Source organism: Aulonocara sp. 'chitande type north' Nkhata Bay, linkage group LG6 (assembly GCF_057382095.1).
Source record: "Aulonocara sp. 'chitande type north' Nkhata Bay isolate Kocher_YH1m ecotype deep benthic linkage group LG6, A_spYH_male_GT1.1, whole genome shotgun sequence".
NCBI lineage: Eukaryota > Metazoa > Chordata > Actinopteri > Cichliformes > Cichlidae > Aulonocara > Aulonocara sp. 'chitande type north' Nkhata Bay.
In genome coordinates this window covers 30501833-30519100 of record NC_141349.1, presented here as the reverse complement: position 1 = coordinate 30519100, position 17268 = coordinate 30501833, and the positions used below count along the sequence as shown (strand labels likewise).

The following is a 17268-nucleotide window of genomic DNA, read 5'->3' as shown; positions in this document are numbered from 1 at the left end:
CATAGAAGCTTTGTGGCTTTATTTGTGCCGGATACAAAAATAATAAGAAGGAAATCACCTGAAAAGTACAAACTCGGTAATGAATGAATGTTATTAAAGGCGACCTGCTCCACTTTTAACCTGTTTCTCTGTCAGATACAAGCTCTTACAGTGACTTTTTATTTTTTTGTACCTGTATGATGTCAGAAAGAAGGGAGGTCCTGAATATCATTATCTTAGGCACAGAAGCTCCACCCACCTGCTGTTCAAACCTTCTGTTTGCAAGTTGCAGTCAATCAGAAAAAAGTTGGGTTAAAGGGGGAGGAGCTAAAAGGTCCAGTGTGAATCAAGCCTGCTGCTGTAGTGGAGGACATGCTGGAAATGAACAGGTTCAATTACCTGTGTATCCAAACCCTGATGCAGCTGTGAACGGGAAAGAAAAACAAAGTATGCAGGTGTACGGAGCGGCACATGAGCACGGATGATCGTTTTCTTAACGCTGGATTATCAACCTGTCCGGAGGGAACTTTGCTTCTTGTCCATTGTTTGGATGAGCTCCAGCCTCACCTGTTATCCTACTTGGACAGGTGATTAGGAAGTTGGTGGTTGAATGCACTGGTCTGACTGTTTAAGAAATTGGTCCCTTTTCATTGGGTTGAATTAAAGAGTTATGGCTGCTGTAGAGATGAATATGGCAAAGCCTCGGGGCTAGTTCAGCTACACTGCCTCAAACACACGAATGGTTTGAAACATTGAGAGATGCTGTGTTGTAGTTTTTTTTTGTTTTTCCCTCCAGATGATGAAGCTGAAATGCTCTCAGACCGGGTCGAGGTCAAAATGAAGGCGCCAGCGTCTCCAGGTGTTTAAACCAAAATAAATCCGTATCTGTGAAACTGAGATTTCGAGTCAGCAGAGGCAGAAAATTTAATAAAACAAATTGATTTTCCTGCAGCCCATCAGCTGAGATTGTCATATGAACATCATGGGCATGAATGTCATAATTTTGGGCTCTTGATGAGTTCTTTTTTCTAGGGTTGGGATGATTGTACAGCATCTTTAATCATTTTAAAAAACAAGAATTAGGTGTGCTAGTTTGAATTTATGTTGGATTTTCTCTAATCCACCCAGGGCTACAATGTATCCGCCTTTATCTACTTTAAAAAAAAAATAATAATTGTGTGTTCGGCATCATTAGTGTGTTGGAAGATCTGTGTCCACGTTTCAACTGTCTAGCTCTTGATTTGAGGGGAAGCTGAAGAATTTGGAGGGGTAGTCTTTCTTTATTATTCCACCACTTTGTGTCATGTACCAGTACCACAGGCAGCAAAACGGCCCAAAAGCATGATTCTACCACCACCATGCTTGACAACTGGTACAGTGTTCTTTGAAAGCCTCACATTTACTCCTCTAACCAAAAAGCTCAGTCTTTTCTCCTGAAGGCGTTTGGCTTGTGTGGGCAGCCGAGTCGAGCTTGAAGATGATGATTTTGGAGTAGGGGCTTCTTTCTTGGTTGGCACCCTCTAATAACTCCTTGAGCTTCAGTGGCTCCTGGGTTGTTCCTGAACAACCAAACCAGCTTCCTCTCATCTGAGGATGGCAGTCCAGGTCTTCTTCCAGATCTTGGTAAAGTGGAGACATGAGCTCCACAATTTCAACAACTATTTAATTATCATATTTACTCAAGATTAATATAACTTTTTATCAAAAGCCCTGAATGTGGAACATTTGTCCTCAATAATCCTCCCTAGGGTGGATTTGAGTTGGACACATCCCTCATTAACACACCAGATCAGAGGTTTGCAGCGCTGCATACCTACCCACTCATTTTGGTCCAATGTCAGAAATTGTAAAGCAACTTGAACATTTAATCTTAAAGAACTGCGTTGCAGGTTTCCTGTCAGTGATAGATTATGTCTTCAGGTGTAGTTTTGAAGCAGTAACACACCTGAGAGTAAACCTGCAAAATCACCCTGTGATGCAGCTAGATGCAGGATGCATGACCCAGTCATGACTTAAACTTTTCTCCTTTGAGTTTTCTGTCCTTGTGCAGGTGATGATGATGATGATATCTTCCTCCTTTGTATTCAGGCCACGTGGACGCAATTACTGTGTCCCTGACCTACATATAAGATAAGCTGTGCAGGCAAACCTTTCAGTGAACATCTGATTTTTGGAGAAGTTCATCCTGACAGCAGGAAGGAGGAGGACACAGCCAGCGTTTCACAAACCAAACACTAGTTTGTCTTTTTTGTCATAATTCAATTTATTTGTTTCAGTCAAAAGCACGTCAGTAGAGTGATTTGATTAGTTTAGAAAACTTACATTCATCTAAATGGAAAAATAGATCTCTCTTAGAATAAAGAATCAATCATTCAATAATCAGCATGACTGAAAAATAAAATAAAATAAAAACAACTCGTCTTCCCTTCACCGTAAACTTTGAAACACAGAAGATGACAGCGGTTCAGAAGCAGCAGATAAAGACAAACAGCAAATTGTCAGGTCCTTCATCGCCCTATCACTCGGATTTTCAGTCACATCGACCTACAGAGGAAAACTGGTCTGACTCTCCATGTATGGGCTCAAATTGTGATCATAAATATTTTGTACATACTTTGTATGACAGCCAAACCCATCTGTTCTCTGATTGGATTGTTAAATTTGTGATTGACGTGACATTGGCCAATCAGATGAAAGGAAGAAAAATGGGGTCAGCACGTGTCAGAGCTAATCCATTTCTCGCATATTTTTAATTTTCATAATAAAATATTTTCATCGGTGTCTCTAAATGTGTCCAAAAAAACAAATGAGCATTTCTTCAGTTGACCCAAAAGCAGCAAGTTAACTGCACTGCCACACTTAAACCACCGGGGGGCAGCACAATCAAGGCACACTACCACAGGACATAAAACATTTGACTGCACTGAAAAAAAAATTAAAAATAAAAGATGTAAGTGCTCTAATGGACTCTGCATTAGAAAAAAAAATTAAATGTTACATAATGTTTGCTTTTTCAGACAGAGCAGAAAACCTGCTGCTGCTTAAGAGCAGGTTTATTTTTCTTCTAAATTTAGTCAAATTTCCAGATAATTGAACATCATCATAGCAGGTTGATCCTGCTTCATCCCCCAGCTGGACCGAGCAGGTTTCCAGCACGATTGCACAAACTTAAATTAGGGCCCGTGATTCACTTATACTATGGAAGCACAACCTCGACGTCCCACGAAGGCTTTAACGTGGCGTTGGCAACAAGCGTACATTGTGCAAAAAACACGGAAGAGGGAACAAATTTTGGTCTCTAACGATTGAGCCTTTGCAGATTCAAACAGTCGTTGGCGTGTTGAATAAAACATGGAAACATCAGCATGTTTACTGCGACTCTGTAGGCACATCGAAGCTCCACAACTTTCCTTCGTATGTGGACTTAAAGATCACCGTCGCCTCTCCCCTCCCTCATTTTACTGCTCAGCTTGAAGTGAAACACGTCCTCCTCTAACTCACTGCATCTGGACAGTCTACTAATGTTCCCCAATGATTTCCCGGGGTGAGGGGGAAGGAACACAACACCGCCCACCTCATGCAGCATTTAACAAGTCAATATCTCCCCCTTCTCCTCCTCCATGTCCACTCCCTCACACTCTGTGTAACCAGCTCCACCCAAAACCCCTGTTTAAGGCTCCTCAGTGTTCACAAACATTTTGAAATCTGCAGCCATTTTTCTGTGATTTAAAGCTCAATGCTAAGGACACCTCGGTGATGATAAATCTGCCACTGTGTGTGCGCGCTGTGACTGCTCTGCAGTGGCACCAAAAGCAACAAATAGATGGCTGAAAGCAGAAGAAGATGATGGGTGCTATGGTGAGAATGACGGGATGGCAGAGAGCGAGGCAAGGAAAAAAAAATACAAACTGAAGCATCACGTAAGTGAGGAGGAGCAGAGCCACAGCTGTTTGAGGGAGAAACTCCACCCGCGAGCACTTAAACACTTGCTGGAGGTGTAGTGGTTTTTCTAAACGGGCAAAGAGCTCTGCAGCTTTTAAGGTCCGGCATGCAGCACGACGACACGGCTGAGGGAGTTTTGTTTGTTGCGAGTGTAAAAACAAATCGGGCTTAATCAGAATTCACATCCACACAAAATGTGCCTGTGAACATTTTTCACTGGAGCGGTTTCATCCTGCGAAACCAAAAAAAAACAGACACAAAAACTGAAAACTGTCGCAAGTGAAGATGGAAGCGCAGCAATCGCCTCGCAGATTTCACACCCTGTTTATGTCAACAAAACCTCTAACGAATTTTCCTCCTCTGATGTTTTCCTGCCGCTTTATGAAAATCTCGTGCCAAAAGAAAGTCTGAGTCACGAGGGAAATATGAACGTGAAAACGGTGCCAAAGCTGTGTGAGATTTCTGTGGGTGTGACCGCTTGTTTACTGTGTTTTAAGGTGGATTGCTTCTTTACATTCACTCTCACCCGTCGCCATCAGTGACCCCAACTCTAACCCGTGATTCACTTAAACGATGGAATACATATTCGTATTTGTAATCTATTAAATTTGGCAATCAGGGAACCTCTCTCGCCCAGACAAGTCTGGATCCACTGATGCCAGGCAGCAGCTTCCACAGCTGAAACTCAATTTCCCAACGTTCCAGTAGGACTTCTACTTAAATTTTGGTGTGATTCACTTGCTGAGGCCCACACAGCCTCTAGGCTGGATGAAGATATGTTGAACGCAATTCTGCTTGGACAAGTTAACGTGGCTGGTTTAAAAATCGGGAACTGGGGAGGCGCTACTGAATGTGTGAAATACCCTTTAGTGCTTTTAAGAAACAGGATCAAGTTAACGAGTTTAAGGCAACAATGAGAAACTCTTCAGAGAGCGAAACAACGTGACGGCCTCTGATCAGAAACCAGGAACGCTGGTGCAGGAGCGCCCCACGAAGCTCTGATACATGATAAAATAAATATAAATAAATTAAATATAAATACTTATATCTAATGATTATTTATACAATGTGCTTAGCTGCGGTTCACTTTAAGATACCATGAAGAAACAGACGTTTTCCTGCCTTGGCGTCGCCCGTGACACAGACGAGCACCTTCCCTCCTGAAGGTCAGGTCCATAAAGGCTTTCATTTACGAGTTTCAGCCTCTCTCACACAAACAGACACAAACACGCTGCACTGCAGAGGAGTGTAAAGGCCAGAGAAAACTAATCCCCCGTCGTTGCATAAGATGCTGTAATTCTGGCTGATGTGTTTGCTGCGACGCAGACAAACGTCGCTGTCCGTGCAGCCGCGATGAAACGAGACGCCGGGAAAAAGATGGTGATGGATTTTCGTTCTCCGGAGGCTGAACGTTTGATGAATGGATGATGAAACGTGTGGGTCTTTATGTGTTTGTGTTTTAGCTCAAATGAGGCAGGACTGCCGTCAGTTCACACAGTCATGGCTTCGGAGTGTTCAGTATTAAATTAACAGTCACATTAAATAATCAGAATTAAAAACCTAATGATGCTTAATACTTTTAAATGAAATCTTTTCACAATAACAGCCTGTTACATCAGATCTTTTTGAATTGTTTGTGCTGCTAAATTAATGTTTATTTCCTCTTTTTTCAAATGTTGTAAAACAAAACAAAAACCATTAAAGAAACATATTCACAGACTTCAGGAAATGAGGAAAAACTGAGCTGAACACTCAGTTTGAGACATTTGTTTCTCTACTCTTGAATCTTTCTGATGTCGTCGAGCAGTTTTAAGGGAAGGGAAGCTAACTGTGAATAATAAAAAGGTCAGTTTTGGCTGTTCCCAAATTTCACACAGGGCTTTACGCATGTTTAGAGATTTGTGTCTCTTCCTGGAATTAGAACTGGGGCGTGTAAACCACTACACTGTGGAGCCACTGATGTTACTCTAGTATGGAGCTTGAAATGAGCCAATTGCATCAACTTTGAACGGACTCAGTTTGTGTTGATTTACAGGTCAAAATATCTGTACTAAAATCTCTTATTGTGAAAAGAATGTTTAATAATAAAATATCAACCTAAGCTTGAAAAAAAGTCATTTTTAGTGTAATTGATGGCATTATTTGGAGTTTGTTTCATTATTTGTCTAATACTGAAGGAGGCTTGAATCCGCTGCTTTGCTCCTGCAGCTGCACAGCTCCTGATGCGACAGGTGAAACACATTTATTGTTAAACGCCGTCACAGAGCAGAGATGAAAGCGGGCAGTCGAGATTGTTCAGTCTCATCCAGTGATTAACCTCGACAGGCCTCTGTGCACCTCGGCCTGTACTGGGCCGTACTCCACCACCTCTCCGTCTACTGTAATTATTCCTTTGGGCGAGTACGGCTCCAGCCTGAGCGCCCGCACCTTAGTGTACACCAGATGTTGGCAGTTAGTAGTCAGATGTGCACCCTTCTCCATAGCTAGGAACAGCCTCAGCAGCGCGGTGGGCGATATCCCCGCTCTAACGTAAAAAAGATGAATGACGCCGTCGTCCGGGGTGGCCTCTGGTGCCGCCAGGAGATCCTCCGCCAGGTGGGATTGGTACATGGCCAGCATGAGGACAAAGTCTTCCTCCGGCACCACCACCCAGTCGTCGGGCAGCGGCTGATCCAGAGGTGGCAGCAGGGAATCGTGTGGGCCGGGGAGGGCTTTGGTGACGCTTCGGGAAGGCGTGCTCTCCACCCGCCTCACTTTGAGGGAGTTGTTGGAGTGGCAGGAGTTGTGGAAGGAGGAGTCTCTTACAGCAGGTAGTGTCACGGGGGGGACCCGATCCTTGCAGAGCATTGTGTTACTCCTCAAAGCCTCCTCGCTGTTGTGGTCCTTGGTGGCGGGCAGGTAAGCCAGCCTGCCCTTATAGACACGGAGAGAGGCCAGCCGCACCAGCGTGCCAATGGTGAAGCGGACGGCGCCAAAGTGACGGTACTTCTCGCTCTCTATATCGACGTCCGCTACAAAGCCCCAGGCCAGAGACAGGAAGGAGAAGAGACGGGGGCTGGAGCAGAGATGGACGGAGACCATATCCATGTGGGACACCAGACCTTTGCAGAGCAGGAAGCCACAGCTGACCAGGAGCTCCTCGCTGGTCACAGGAGAGGCTCTGCAGGAGGAGAGGGGACATTTAAACACTTCATGGCAGCTCCTGCTTTCAGACACGACCACAGTTAGGCTGAAACAACCACATGAATAAATTATAAGTGATTTGCAAGTAAATTATTTAGGATGTATTGTGGTGATTAATTAATGTCGTTGTTAACTGTACATCTTCAGCTGTTGGATAAATGTGATTTTTAAAAATAACAACTCACAACAATATATCAGTTAATCAAGAAAGCAGTGTGCATATTATTAAATAATCAGAATATTCAGCCTTAAAGTAAATATACGACAAGATTTTGAAACGTTGACATGTAAATATGCAAGTTAGACATTTAAAAACCCAAAGACCACTTATATTTATTTTATTGCTACAGCTTAATTTAGAAATCACCTCTACAGGCCACATTCTCCTTGTGTTTTTTGTTCTGTACAAGCACATTTATGCATTTCCTGCTGCACACTCAGTCACATGGGAGGGGAGCAGGTTTAAGGGTTCAGCATTTTGCCCAAGGACACGTCAACATGCAAACTGTGGAGGTGGAGATCTCCTCCACAGACTTACTGCGAAATGACCTGCTCTACCTCCTGATCCACAATCCAAGCTTTATTTATAAAAAGAGAAACATCCACCTCAGAACAGCTTCCATTCTGGTTCCATTTAATCATTATTTGCAATGAAATCTATTTAAATGTGAGCGACGGGCTTTTGTAATGTAAAGCAGAGGCGTCTGATCCAAACTGGAAACATATCTAGACCCTCAACTAAACTAAAGCTGATTTTCAGTGTTGATTTATGTTTCAGTTCATAAAATATCAACAACAAATCATTTGAGACTCTGCAGACAGAGTTTCCCCTCATCAGTCTGGCAGGAGGAGGCAGTTAAAAAATCTGGTTTCAAACACAAGATAAAGACACCAAAATATAACAGAAAGGCTCCTTCTGTATTTTTAGGAAGTGGGTCAAGGCATCCTTGTGTTTTTGTAAGTGAACTTTAAAAAGTGGCGTTATACAATACAGGGCTAACAGTGACCTTGTTGTGCTATCTGAAATCACTGAGGTGGGGGAGAGAAGAGGTGGAGCCCCTACAAAGCTCAGAGGGTGGGGGTGTAGGCGAAGGACAGTGTGGGCCTTCAGATAACAAAGACGACCCCATCTGGGAGAACGGCTACAGAGGTGGAAGGTCACGTTAACACGCACCCACAGATTTGCAGGCTGTTACAGCCAACGGCCAATTACAGCGAGGAATGGACGTCTCAGCGGAGCTCAGATATCTCCATATTCAACATCCTGAATTTATTCATCAGTCTAGCTTTCCAAACAAACTCATCTACATTTTCACAGCTCTGTTACTGTATAATCACGCTCTGGTAAAAAGGTCAAGAAATAATCTGATTATAAGGCGATTTCCAGCTCATCCTGCTTTGCCTCTCAGTTTTATGTGTTAAAGGTATTAATTCAATTTATAGAGCACCGAACCACAACATGATTTATAGACGTGCTCTTGGATTGTTTGGGGTAATAAAGAGCAAAGAAATAAACCTTTGTGAGCAGCGTGCAACTGTGTGCAGATTTCAGCAACATTTACTTTCAGAGAGATAGTTCTGTCAATGTCAGAAGAAAGAGCAAGACGCGATCAGAGAGCAGCAGGATGCTGTTTGTGGCATAAAAATGTCAAACATTTAGCAACATGTTAGCAACAATGAGGTGAAATAAAGCAGGTTAACAAGAGAGATTCAAATACCCAAAATGAAAAACTGAATGCCTACCCAACGAACAAATATTGAATAGTCAAATATTTGGCCAATCATGGTACACGATCTTAAGTTTAGTGATTTACCTAACAAAAGAAAGCTCACCGGTTTGATCCCAGGAGGAGACACAAATCCCTTTGGGGTTGCGCCAGAAAGGCCATCTGATGTCAAAAAACAAAAACAGAACATGTGGAGCTACCTGCCTACCTTGTGAATAGGGAACCAGCCAAAAGTAGCTCTTCATTGTACAATACCTTAAAGTATAGAGTAAGTGCACAGCAACAATGTGGAGGAGAAGCTCGGTGTTAACAGAAAAAAGCTTCAGATGGAGGCTCAAGAACGGCAGCCATCTTCCTTTGACTGATGTCCACCGATGAAAAGCAAAGTGTCTTAAAGGTGTTTAGCACATAAGTCATCGCTTGAGTTTAATCTGAGAACTACTGTTTCTGTGGTGTCGTGCGCAGCCGTATTCACTGTGTGTGAAGTGGACAGGAACATGAATGAGAACAGAGGGGGTCCCAGTATGCAGCCTTGAGGAACACCGAGGTTAAACTGCATTTATTGTCCACATTTCAATGCACTAATCTCTCTCCTATATTAAACATGCAGTGACATTAACTATAACACACACTCTTCTGCTCACTGATGATGCATCAAGGTCTATTTGTGGGTCTCACTCATGGATAAGAACATATAAAAATGACCTCCTGGATCACTTGACCTGTGTAAACATTTTCTAATTGCTTTAGGTTCTCAATCACTAGTTTAAAATCTCATTGATTACAACTAATAGATTAGATTAGAGTCCAAAAGAAGGATAAAAGTACAACTGCACTAAAAATGTGCTTTATCCTCTTAGACTTTGACTTACATATTTATTCACATTTTACAACACAAACATCCCACTGTATTCAACAACTAACTCATCAGGAAAGTGTGAAATTAAGTCATGGATAGAGGGAGCCAATGAGCCGTTTTCCATATCTATCCATCTTTTATTTACAGTCAGTAGGTCTGAATGTTAGTGTAGCTCACTGAAGTGGTTGGTCTCTTTCAAACTGGAATAATGGTGGTAGCTTTGAAGCATTGGGAGACTACAGCCTGTGACAGACACATATTGAAGCTGCTGGTGTTAGTTAAGCGGCGAAGCCTTGCTGCACCCATCCAGGACTCCTGTCAGGGCCTGCCGCTTCCGCGGAGTCTTCTGTCATGTGTCCACAGCATCAGTGGTGCGCCTGGCGCTGTGGGCTTTGCTCTCTGTCATTTCCTTGTTATTCCTGTCTGAGTGGGCAATAAATCTGTTGCTCTCCTGATGGGATGACGGATGTGGTGGGGGTGGTACCGTTGTGACAAGCGATATAGAACTGTATGGCTTGCCATTGATGGTTGGATGACGTTGTAGCTCCTGCTCAGAAGCAAATTAGACCCTCAGCCAGCAAACCTGCACACTGCCAGTGTTTTGCATAACACCAAATACATTCTAGCTGTCGCTCGTTTGATCCACGTAGCCTCGGTGAACCCGACATTCAGCTGGGAATAATACCAAATACAATCTGGCCAGGGCTACTGCAGGACAGAGAGGGAGAGATTTTCTGGATGCCCCGGGACTGTGAGAGGAGAGTAAACAATGCAGAATCTGGTCCCTTCCTCCCATTGTTGCTGCCGCTCTCACTGGAAGACTATTGTTTGAGATGAGAAGCTGATTGGCAGATGAAAGAATAAACCACCAGTGAGAGGTGTTTTCTTCAGTTTGACTATATTCACTTTAACTTTTATTCAGTCTGGAATCCCCCCCCCCATTATTATTTTTTTAAATCCAAGACAGCAGGACAAAAAACTGCTTGACTACAAAAAACACCCGCCGAAAAAAACAACACTTGAGTGAAAAATTATTTAATTAAATAAAACAGCGAGGCGCTCAGATAAAGCTCATGTGACCTACAAAAAAAGAAGCAGCTTGAAAAGGAAGCGCCTCAAAGCACTTAAACAAGCTTTTTTCCCCATTTCCCACATGGTGACTTTAGAGTATAAAGAGCAGAATATCTAAACACACAAATAGAAGCCACAGTTCAAAAGCTGTTTACATAGAGGGACGCAAATTTGTATAGAAATGGACCAAGAAGCCACATCTTTATGAAACAAACCAACCACCTGTAAGAAAATTAACTGCGTGTCACATGTTTTGGTACCAAACGAAGGGATGATTTAGGCACGTACACTCTCCAGTGGTGTGAGCTGCCTATTAGTGGAAATAAATACCAGTAAGAAGAACTGAGAACACCTGACACGAGCCACTTAAACAGAGATGCAAGTCCTTAACCAAGAAACAATTGTAGGCAATGGCTGTTGGAGACCAACTGCAAGTAGCTACAGTGACCAACTGGTCAACTTAACCAGCAACACCCTGAGGGCAACATGTTGCAATCAATCAATCAGTCTGTGTTGATTTGTGCAACTTGTCTGTAAAACATCTCTTTGCAATTGGGGCCTCGACTGGTTTGCAACTGGTTGCACTCTTGTTATATTCCTACATAAAATCAAGGCTGTGTTTGTTAATCATGTTTCAAATCTTCAAATCCAGTTGCTTTGAAGATGGCAACTGACTGCGAGTCGCCCATACCTGGTTCTTTCTTTGACTTGACCATTTAAAAGATTGTTGTCAAGACTGTTTCGTTCACTGCACACAAATGCAATAATTTGGACGTGCCCCAGTGTCCATCCACTGTTTTCTCTAATGTGACTGCAGCATCATGTTAAGATGCAACAGAAACGGCCGCACAAAGTGATGATTTGGCATCGTGCCCTGCTAAGAGTGACAGTCCTGTTTTATGCTTCTGGTAATTACAAGGAAGTATGAGTGCATAAAGAGTCCTGACACATCAAGAAGATGATTTAGGAGTCACTGGCCCAGCATATGAAGGCAATGAGTAAATTATGTCATGTAACCAATAAATGGTTCAGTATTTACTGCAAACTGGAAAAAAATACAACAAAAAACAAGGTATGCTTCTTCTTCTCATCATCATCATCATCATCATTATTATTGCACAGATAATTAAAAAAAGGAAAACATAACATCTGCTGCCACTGACCTTTTAAATAACAGCTTTTAATGTTAATATTTTATTCCAGATGTTTCCGTGTTATGATGTTATATTTATTGCATTTAACTGTTTGGTTGATGGTTGAGTGACTTCTGCTGATTGTAGCCCTCAGGGATCATTACGATGTCCTTGACCCCAGGTTTCAGACTCAAACCGATGACACTGTACTTCATAAACAACGCCACTGGTCTTTTTCTTTTTAGACAGTAGTTAGTAACAGTTTATGCTACATGAACATTTACAGATAAACGTGGTCTGATACATATGCTGATATCAGCTGAGGACAGCTTTATTATTAGGTGATATGTGGTTAACTGATTTTTAAACTCCTCCCATCAACTGTGTTCTGAGTGTTTGAGTTTCCCACTAACTACAGACCAAACTGTGTCACTGCAGGGATAGTGTGTGATACGCGAGTAAGCTGCTTGTATGTATTTGTGTTATAATAAATGTCACTGCATGTATAGAGTAAACGAGTTCCTTTATCTTCTGTCCCTCTGACTTCTTCTTTCTGTCCTGTGTTCAGGCTGAATGATCTCCAAACAATAACCCATTTGAATGAGTCATGAATAATTAATTCAGATGAGAGGAGTGCATTTTACAACGAAAAGCACCAAAAGGAGTCAGGACCATGTGTGTCTGAGGTTCAGCTGTGCAAAAGATGCTGTATCTACAGCAACGCTGCACATAAATACGTCCTATTGATTTCTGTAACATGTCCACAACATTTTACAGAAAAAGCTGTTGTTATATGACTGATGAGAAACAGAAGGTTCAACAGGCCCCACTGAACCACACTTAAAGGGATCAGAGCCACGATTCAGAGTCCTTGTCTGCAGATCTTTGTTCTTACGTGAGAATAAAAATAGACAGACCTCCTCCTGCTACAATCACTTGCTAAGAAAGTAATTACTAATGACAGCTACTGTTTGGTTGAAACTACACACTGCATGTGATTTAAATCACTTAACCACAGGTATGTGCATGCTGCTCGTGTAATGGTGTGGCTCAGGCTGGTATGTTCACAGACTGGCTGGACTGGTTTCGGTGGAGCTCTACACCAGGGGTTCATCATGAGAAACGAATCATTTTTTACTACCGATTAATCTGCTCATTAATTATTAGTGTAATTTTAAAATTGCAAAACCAAAAGATCTTTATTTTTAAGATGATGTTTTACTTTATCTATCCAACAGTCCAAAACTGGAAAAAAAAAGGTTCAAGGTTTTGAGGTTTCTACAGAGTGCTGATGACTGATTTGTGCATGTGTGTGCGTGCCTCACCCAGAGTAATGATGTATGGATGCAGCCAAGGCGTTGCCTGATCCACCAGGAAGGATACCCAGCGGTGTCTGGATGGCCTCCTCCCAATCTGGCCTCTCTAGCAGACCATTTATCACCTGACGCACACAGAAAATACAGCCTCAGTAAGGTGGCCTGAAAAATTTACTGTGTCAGCTAGCCAGTGACAGATATACACTGTATGGACCAAAGTACGGGGCCACCTGCACATCAAACCAGCAGGAGCTGGTGACCGTGGAAAGCCATGCAATTAAGATTTTGCGCTGATGTTAATGCAAGAGGAGGTTTGGAACTGTAAGGCTGAGGTTCTGTGGTCCCCACACACTTCCACTTTGCAATAATAGCACTTAGAGCTGATCATAGAATATTTAGGAGGGAAGAAATTTCATAAACTGACTTGCTGCAGCAGCGGTATCCTGTTACAGTCACACGCTTGACTTCAGTGAGCTCTTTAGAATGATTCTTTTCACAAGGTGTTTGATGAAAGCAGCTACATTCAGATATCAAGAGAAAGTGTGGCCCAATTTTGTCCATAGTTTACTTGCATTTACAATGTATTTTTTGCTGAAAGTACAGTAATGCAGGTTGTAAATATTGATATCATATCAACAGTTTATGATACTCTTAGAAACACCTGCAGTGCATGCAGCAGTGCAGCAGAGTCGAATGGCATCTGCACAGCAAGTTTCCAACCACCAATCCATCCATACACTTTTTTAACTGCTTGTCCAATTCAGGGTCGTGGGGGCCTAGAGCCTATCCCAGTTGTCATAGGAGAAAAGGAAGGGTACACCTGAGACATGATGCCAGTTTATCACAGGGTTAACATAAATTAATCACCAATCAACCGAATACGCACGTCTTTGGACCGTGTGAAGAAACCAAAGACCTGAACAAAATCCATGCAGGCAGGGGAGAAAACACAGAAAAGCTCCTGCTGGCTGAAATGTTCAAACTAGGAAACCTCTGTGTGGGCTGACAATGCTAACCAATGCTACACTGTGTTGCTGAAATTTCTAGCATTGTATATATTCTATGTAGCAAGTATTGTATGAAATACTGTGGTGGGGAGAAACAATAACCCATGATTTTTCCCATTTCAACTCTAACACGTCATTGTCATCAGCTCCAAAAGTCCGGTATTGGTCAGGCTCCAACAGTCAGCATCCAGCCTGGTAGCACAATCTTTTGTAGTACTGTGGAGTGCTAATATTCATGTGCTCACAGAGAGAATAGAAAACTAGTGTGTTTACGCCATTGTACTCACTCATTTTACCTTTTAGGAATGCAATTTTAACCATTTTAGACCGAAATAACCCAGGCAGAGCCTATGTACATTTAACCTAACACTGTCTGTGTGATGGATGACTGTGAGGTGAATTTGGTGGGTTGAGTAGCTGACTGCTGTTTCTACTGGCCTGCTCTTTTTTGATTGGCAGGCTACATTTTTAGTTATTTGTCTAATAAATGTCAGAAATTGCCCATGTCTTTAAAAAATGACCATACAATCAAAACATTTATGCCCAAAAATGCTGATTTCACATAATTTGCTTTTATGTAAATATAAAACGATGTAAAACATTATTTTTAATAGAATCTGGCCAAATGAAACATACTTGACTGTCATACATACAGTTTATAAAAAGTATATTTGAATAAATAAACAGCTGAGTTCATATATTCCAGCTGGATTGGTTTTGAGATTACGGTGGTGTTTTTGGTTATGAACATAGTGCACGTGTGTGTCTTTACCTCATACAGAAGTCCGTCTCCTGACATGATGACTAAAGCGTCCCACTGCGACAGGTCGGCCTCTTTCACCATCTCCCGAGCGTGATTCTGCCGCTCTGCAAGACAAACAGAGAAAATATGTAAAGTATGTTGACTCATGCAGGTTTGTCTTTCCTGGAAGAGAAATCTGAAAAGGGGGACACCTTCTCAAAATGTCAGCTTCATTCCTCCTCAGAGGAAGGTCATGGTTGGCCCTCAGAGGTGTAGCTACTTGTGTTACAGCTGAATAGCATAGCTGTGCGAGGACGGCCAAAAGACAGCAACATGACACAAACACGAACATCTGAGGCAGTCTGAGTAGATCCCTGCTCCTCCTGTAGTTTTAGTCTTCCTTCCCTTCAGTTTCCAAATTAAAGTATCACCGTGGGAGGGAAAGTTGATATATGCTCTTAAATGAAGCGCCTGTCACACCGCCAATTAGATTGAGAGAGCTAAATTACTCAGGACCACTCTGTCAAATTACTCCGAGAATGAATAATCTGATGCGCGTCTGTCGCTAATGGGCCAGCTGCTTGGAAGGTACAGGAGTAAACTTTTCTACTTTTTGGTGTTCATGATTAAAGCTTAGACTTTAAAATGAGGAGAAAAAATCCAGATGGGTACAAAGCAGGTACACGTGTACAAAAGTTCAGAAAAAGGGTGACAAATCCCCCCAAAAACTAATTATTGTGGACATACCAACAAACCACAACATCAAAACCACGAGTATTTAGAAGGTTTTGTGTTTGTAAGGCTGTCACACGTGTAGGGCTGTGCGACATGACCAAAATCTCATATCCCGATATAAGAATTCTATCGTCCCGATAACGATATAAATCACAAAAATGTAACATTTTCTGTAAATTCTGTGAATCTCGGGCAGCTCGACTTGCGGGAAGTGTTTCCAGCTGCGCGTCATGTAGCTGGAGTCCAGTGTTTTAACCAATGTATGAAACTTTACATTTTTAGACATAAGTTGTAACGGCCACCGTTTTCTTTGTGAGTATTTATTAAATGGTAAATGGCCTGTATTTATATAGCGCTTTACTAGTCCCTAAGGACCCCAAAGCGCTTTACATATCCAGTCATCCACCCATTCACACACACATTCACACACTGGTGATGGCAAGCTACATTGTAACCACAGCCACCCTGGGGCGCACTGACAGAGGCGAGGCTGCCGGACACTGGCGCCACCGGGCCCTCTGACCACCACCAGTAGGCAACGGGTGAAGTGTCTTGCCCAAGGACACAACGACCGAGACTGTCCAAGCCGGGGCTCAAACCGGCAACCTTCCGATTACAAGGCGAACTCCCAACTCTTGAGCCACGATTGCCCACATTACATATTACACGGCGTGCTGCGGGGAAAAGCCTGTCCTAACGTTTGAGTCTAAGGTCTATTTTTTAGCACCTGGTGGCTCTTTTTTTACTTCTCATCCGTAAATAATCTGCTCTTTCATGTGATTCAGTTTATTTTGAAAAGTCTCAACAGGATCTTGAGCTTTATTGTGAAAGGTTTATGTGGAACATAAACAAGCGGACACGCGATGGTTTTACCGTCGTTGTTGCTAACCACAACACATAAAAACAGGCGCTTGTCCGTCCTTAGTGTGGTTATATAAAATATAAGAGAAAGAGAGAACTTTAAGAAATTAACGATGGAAAAATATTGCCGTAAAAAGTTTATTTTGCGACACCACGAAACAAACGATAACGTAAAATAAAACATAGACGTTTTTATATCGTCATCCGATATATATCGTTATATCGAACAGCCCTACACACGCGTGTCACATCTGAACATTTTATTGCACAAGCCTCGTGAGTTTTCTTAATCAGGTTTTTGAATATTCCATTCGTGTTTGTCTGCTCTTGTAGGAATCCTCTGTATCGCTCTTTCACTGTCAGAGTCTCCTTCTCAACAGTTTCAAGGTTAAAGGGCAGAAGAAGTGCTCTGAGGTGTAAAACACACACTCACACACACAGCAGCACCACTGGTTTGTGTTTCTGTGTTTCATATTTCTTATTTTTTCTTTACAAAGCAGCAATCATTCTCTCATTTGATTAGATAAGAAAAAAAATTAAGGTAACGATGAAGCATTTCAGTAAAGTTGGACTTTAGGTTGTTGAAATAATGGAATCACTGGATTTCTCACTGTATCCCCACTAAAAGTATCAAGTATTTAGACATTTAGTATTACATATTCAACATGGTGCTTATATTTCATACTTACAAAAGCTATTAAGAAGCTATTAAG

The 17268-nt window shown here is 42.2% G+C and overlaps 1 protein-coding gene across 1 annotated transcript in view; it reads right to left on the bottom strand.

Annotated features, from left to right (window-relative positions):
- Positions 1 to 3016: 3016 nt before the first annotated feature.
- LOC147328092 (sphingosine kinase 1-like) overlaps positions 3017 to 17268 on the bottom strand; it is a 40935-nt gene continuing 26683 nt past the window's right edge. The window contains exons 3-5 of the mRNA XM_086296248.1: positions 14990 to 15084; positions 13220 to 13335; positions 3017 to 7081 (exon numbers count right to left, since the gene is read on the bottom strand). Coding sequence (XP_086152374.1) covers positions 6223 to 7081; positions 13220 to 13335; positions 14990 to 15084 — 1070 coding nt within the window. The 3' untranslated portion in view covers positions 3017 to 6222. The remainder of the gene's footprint in view (positions 7082 to 13219; positions 13336 to 14989; positions 15085 to 17268) is intronic.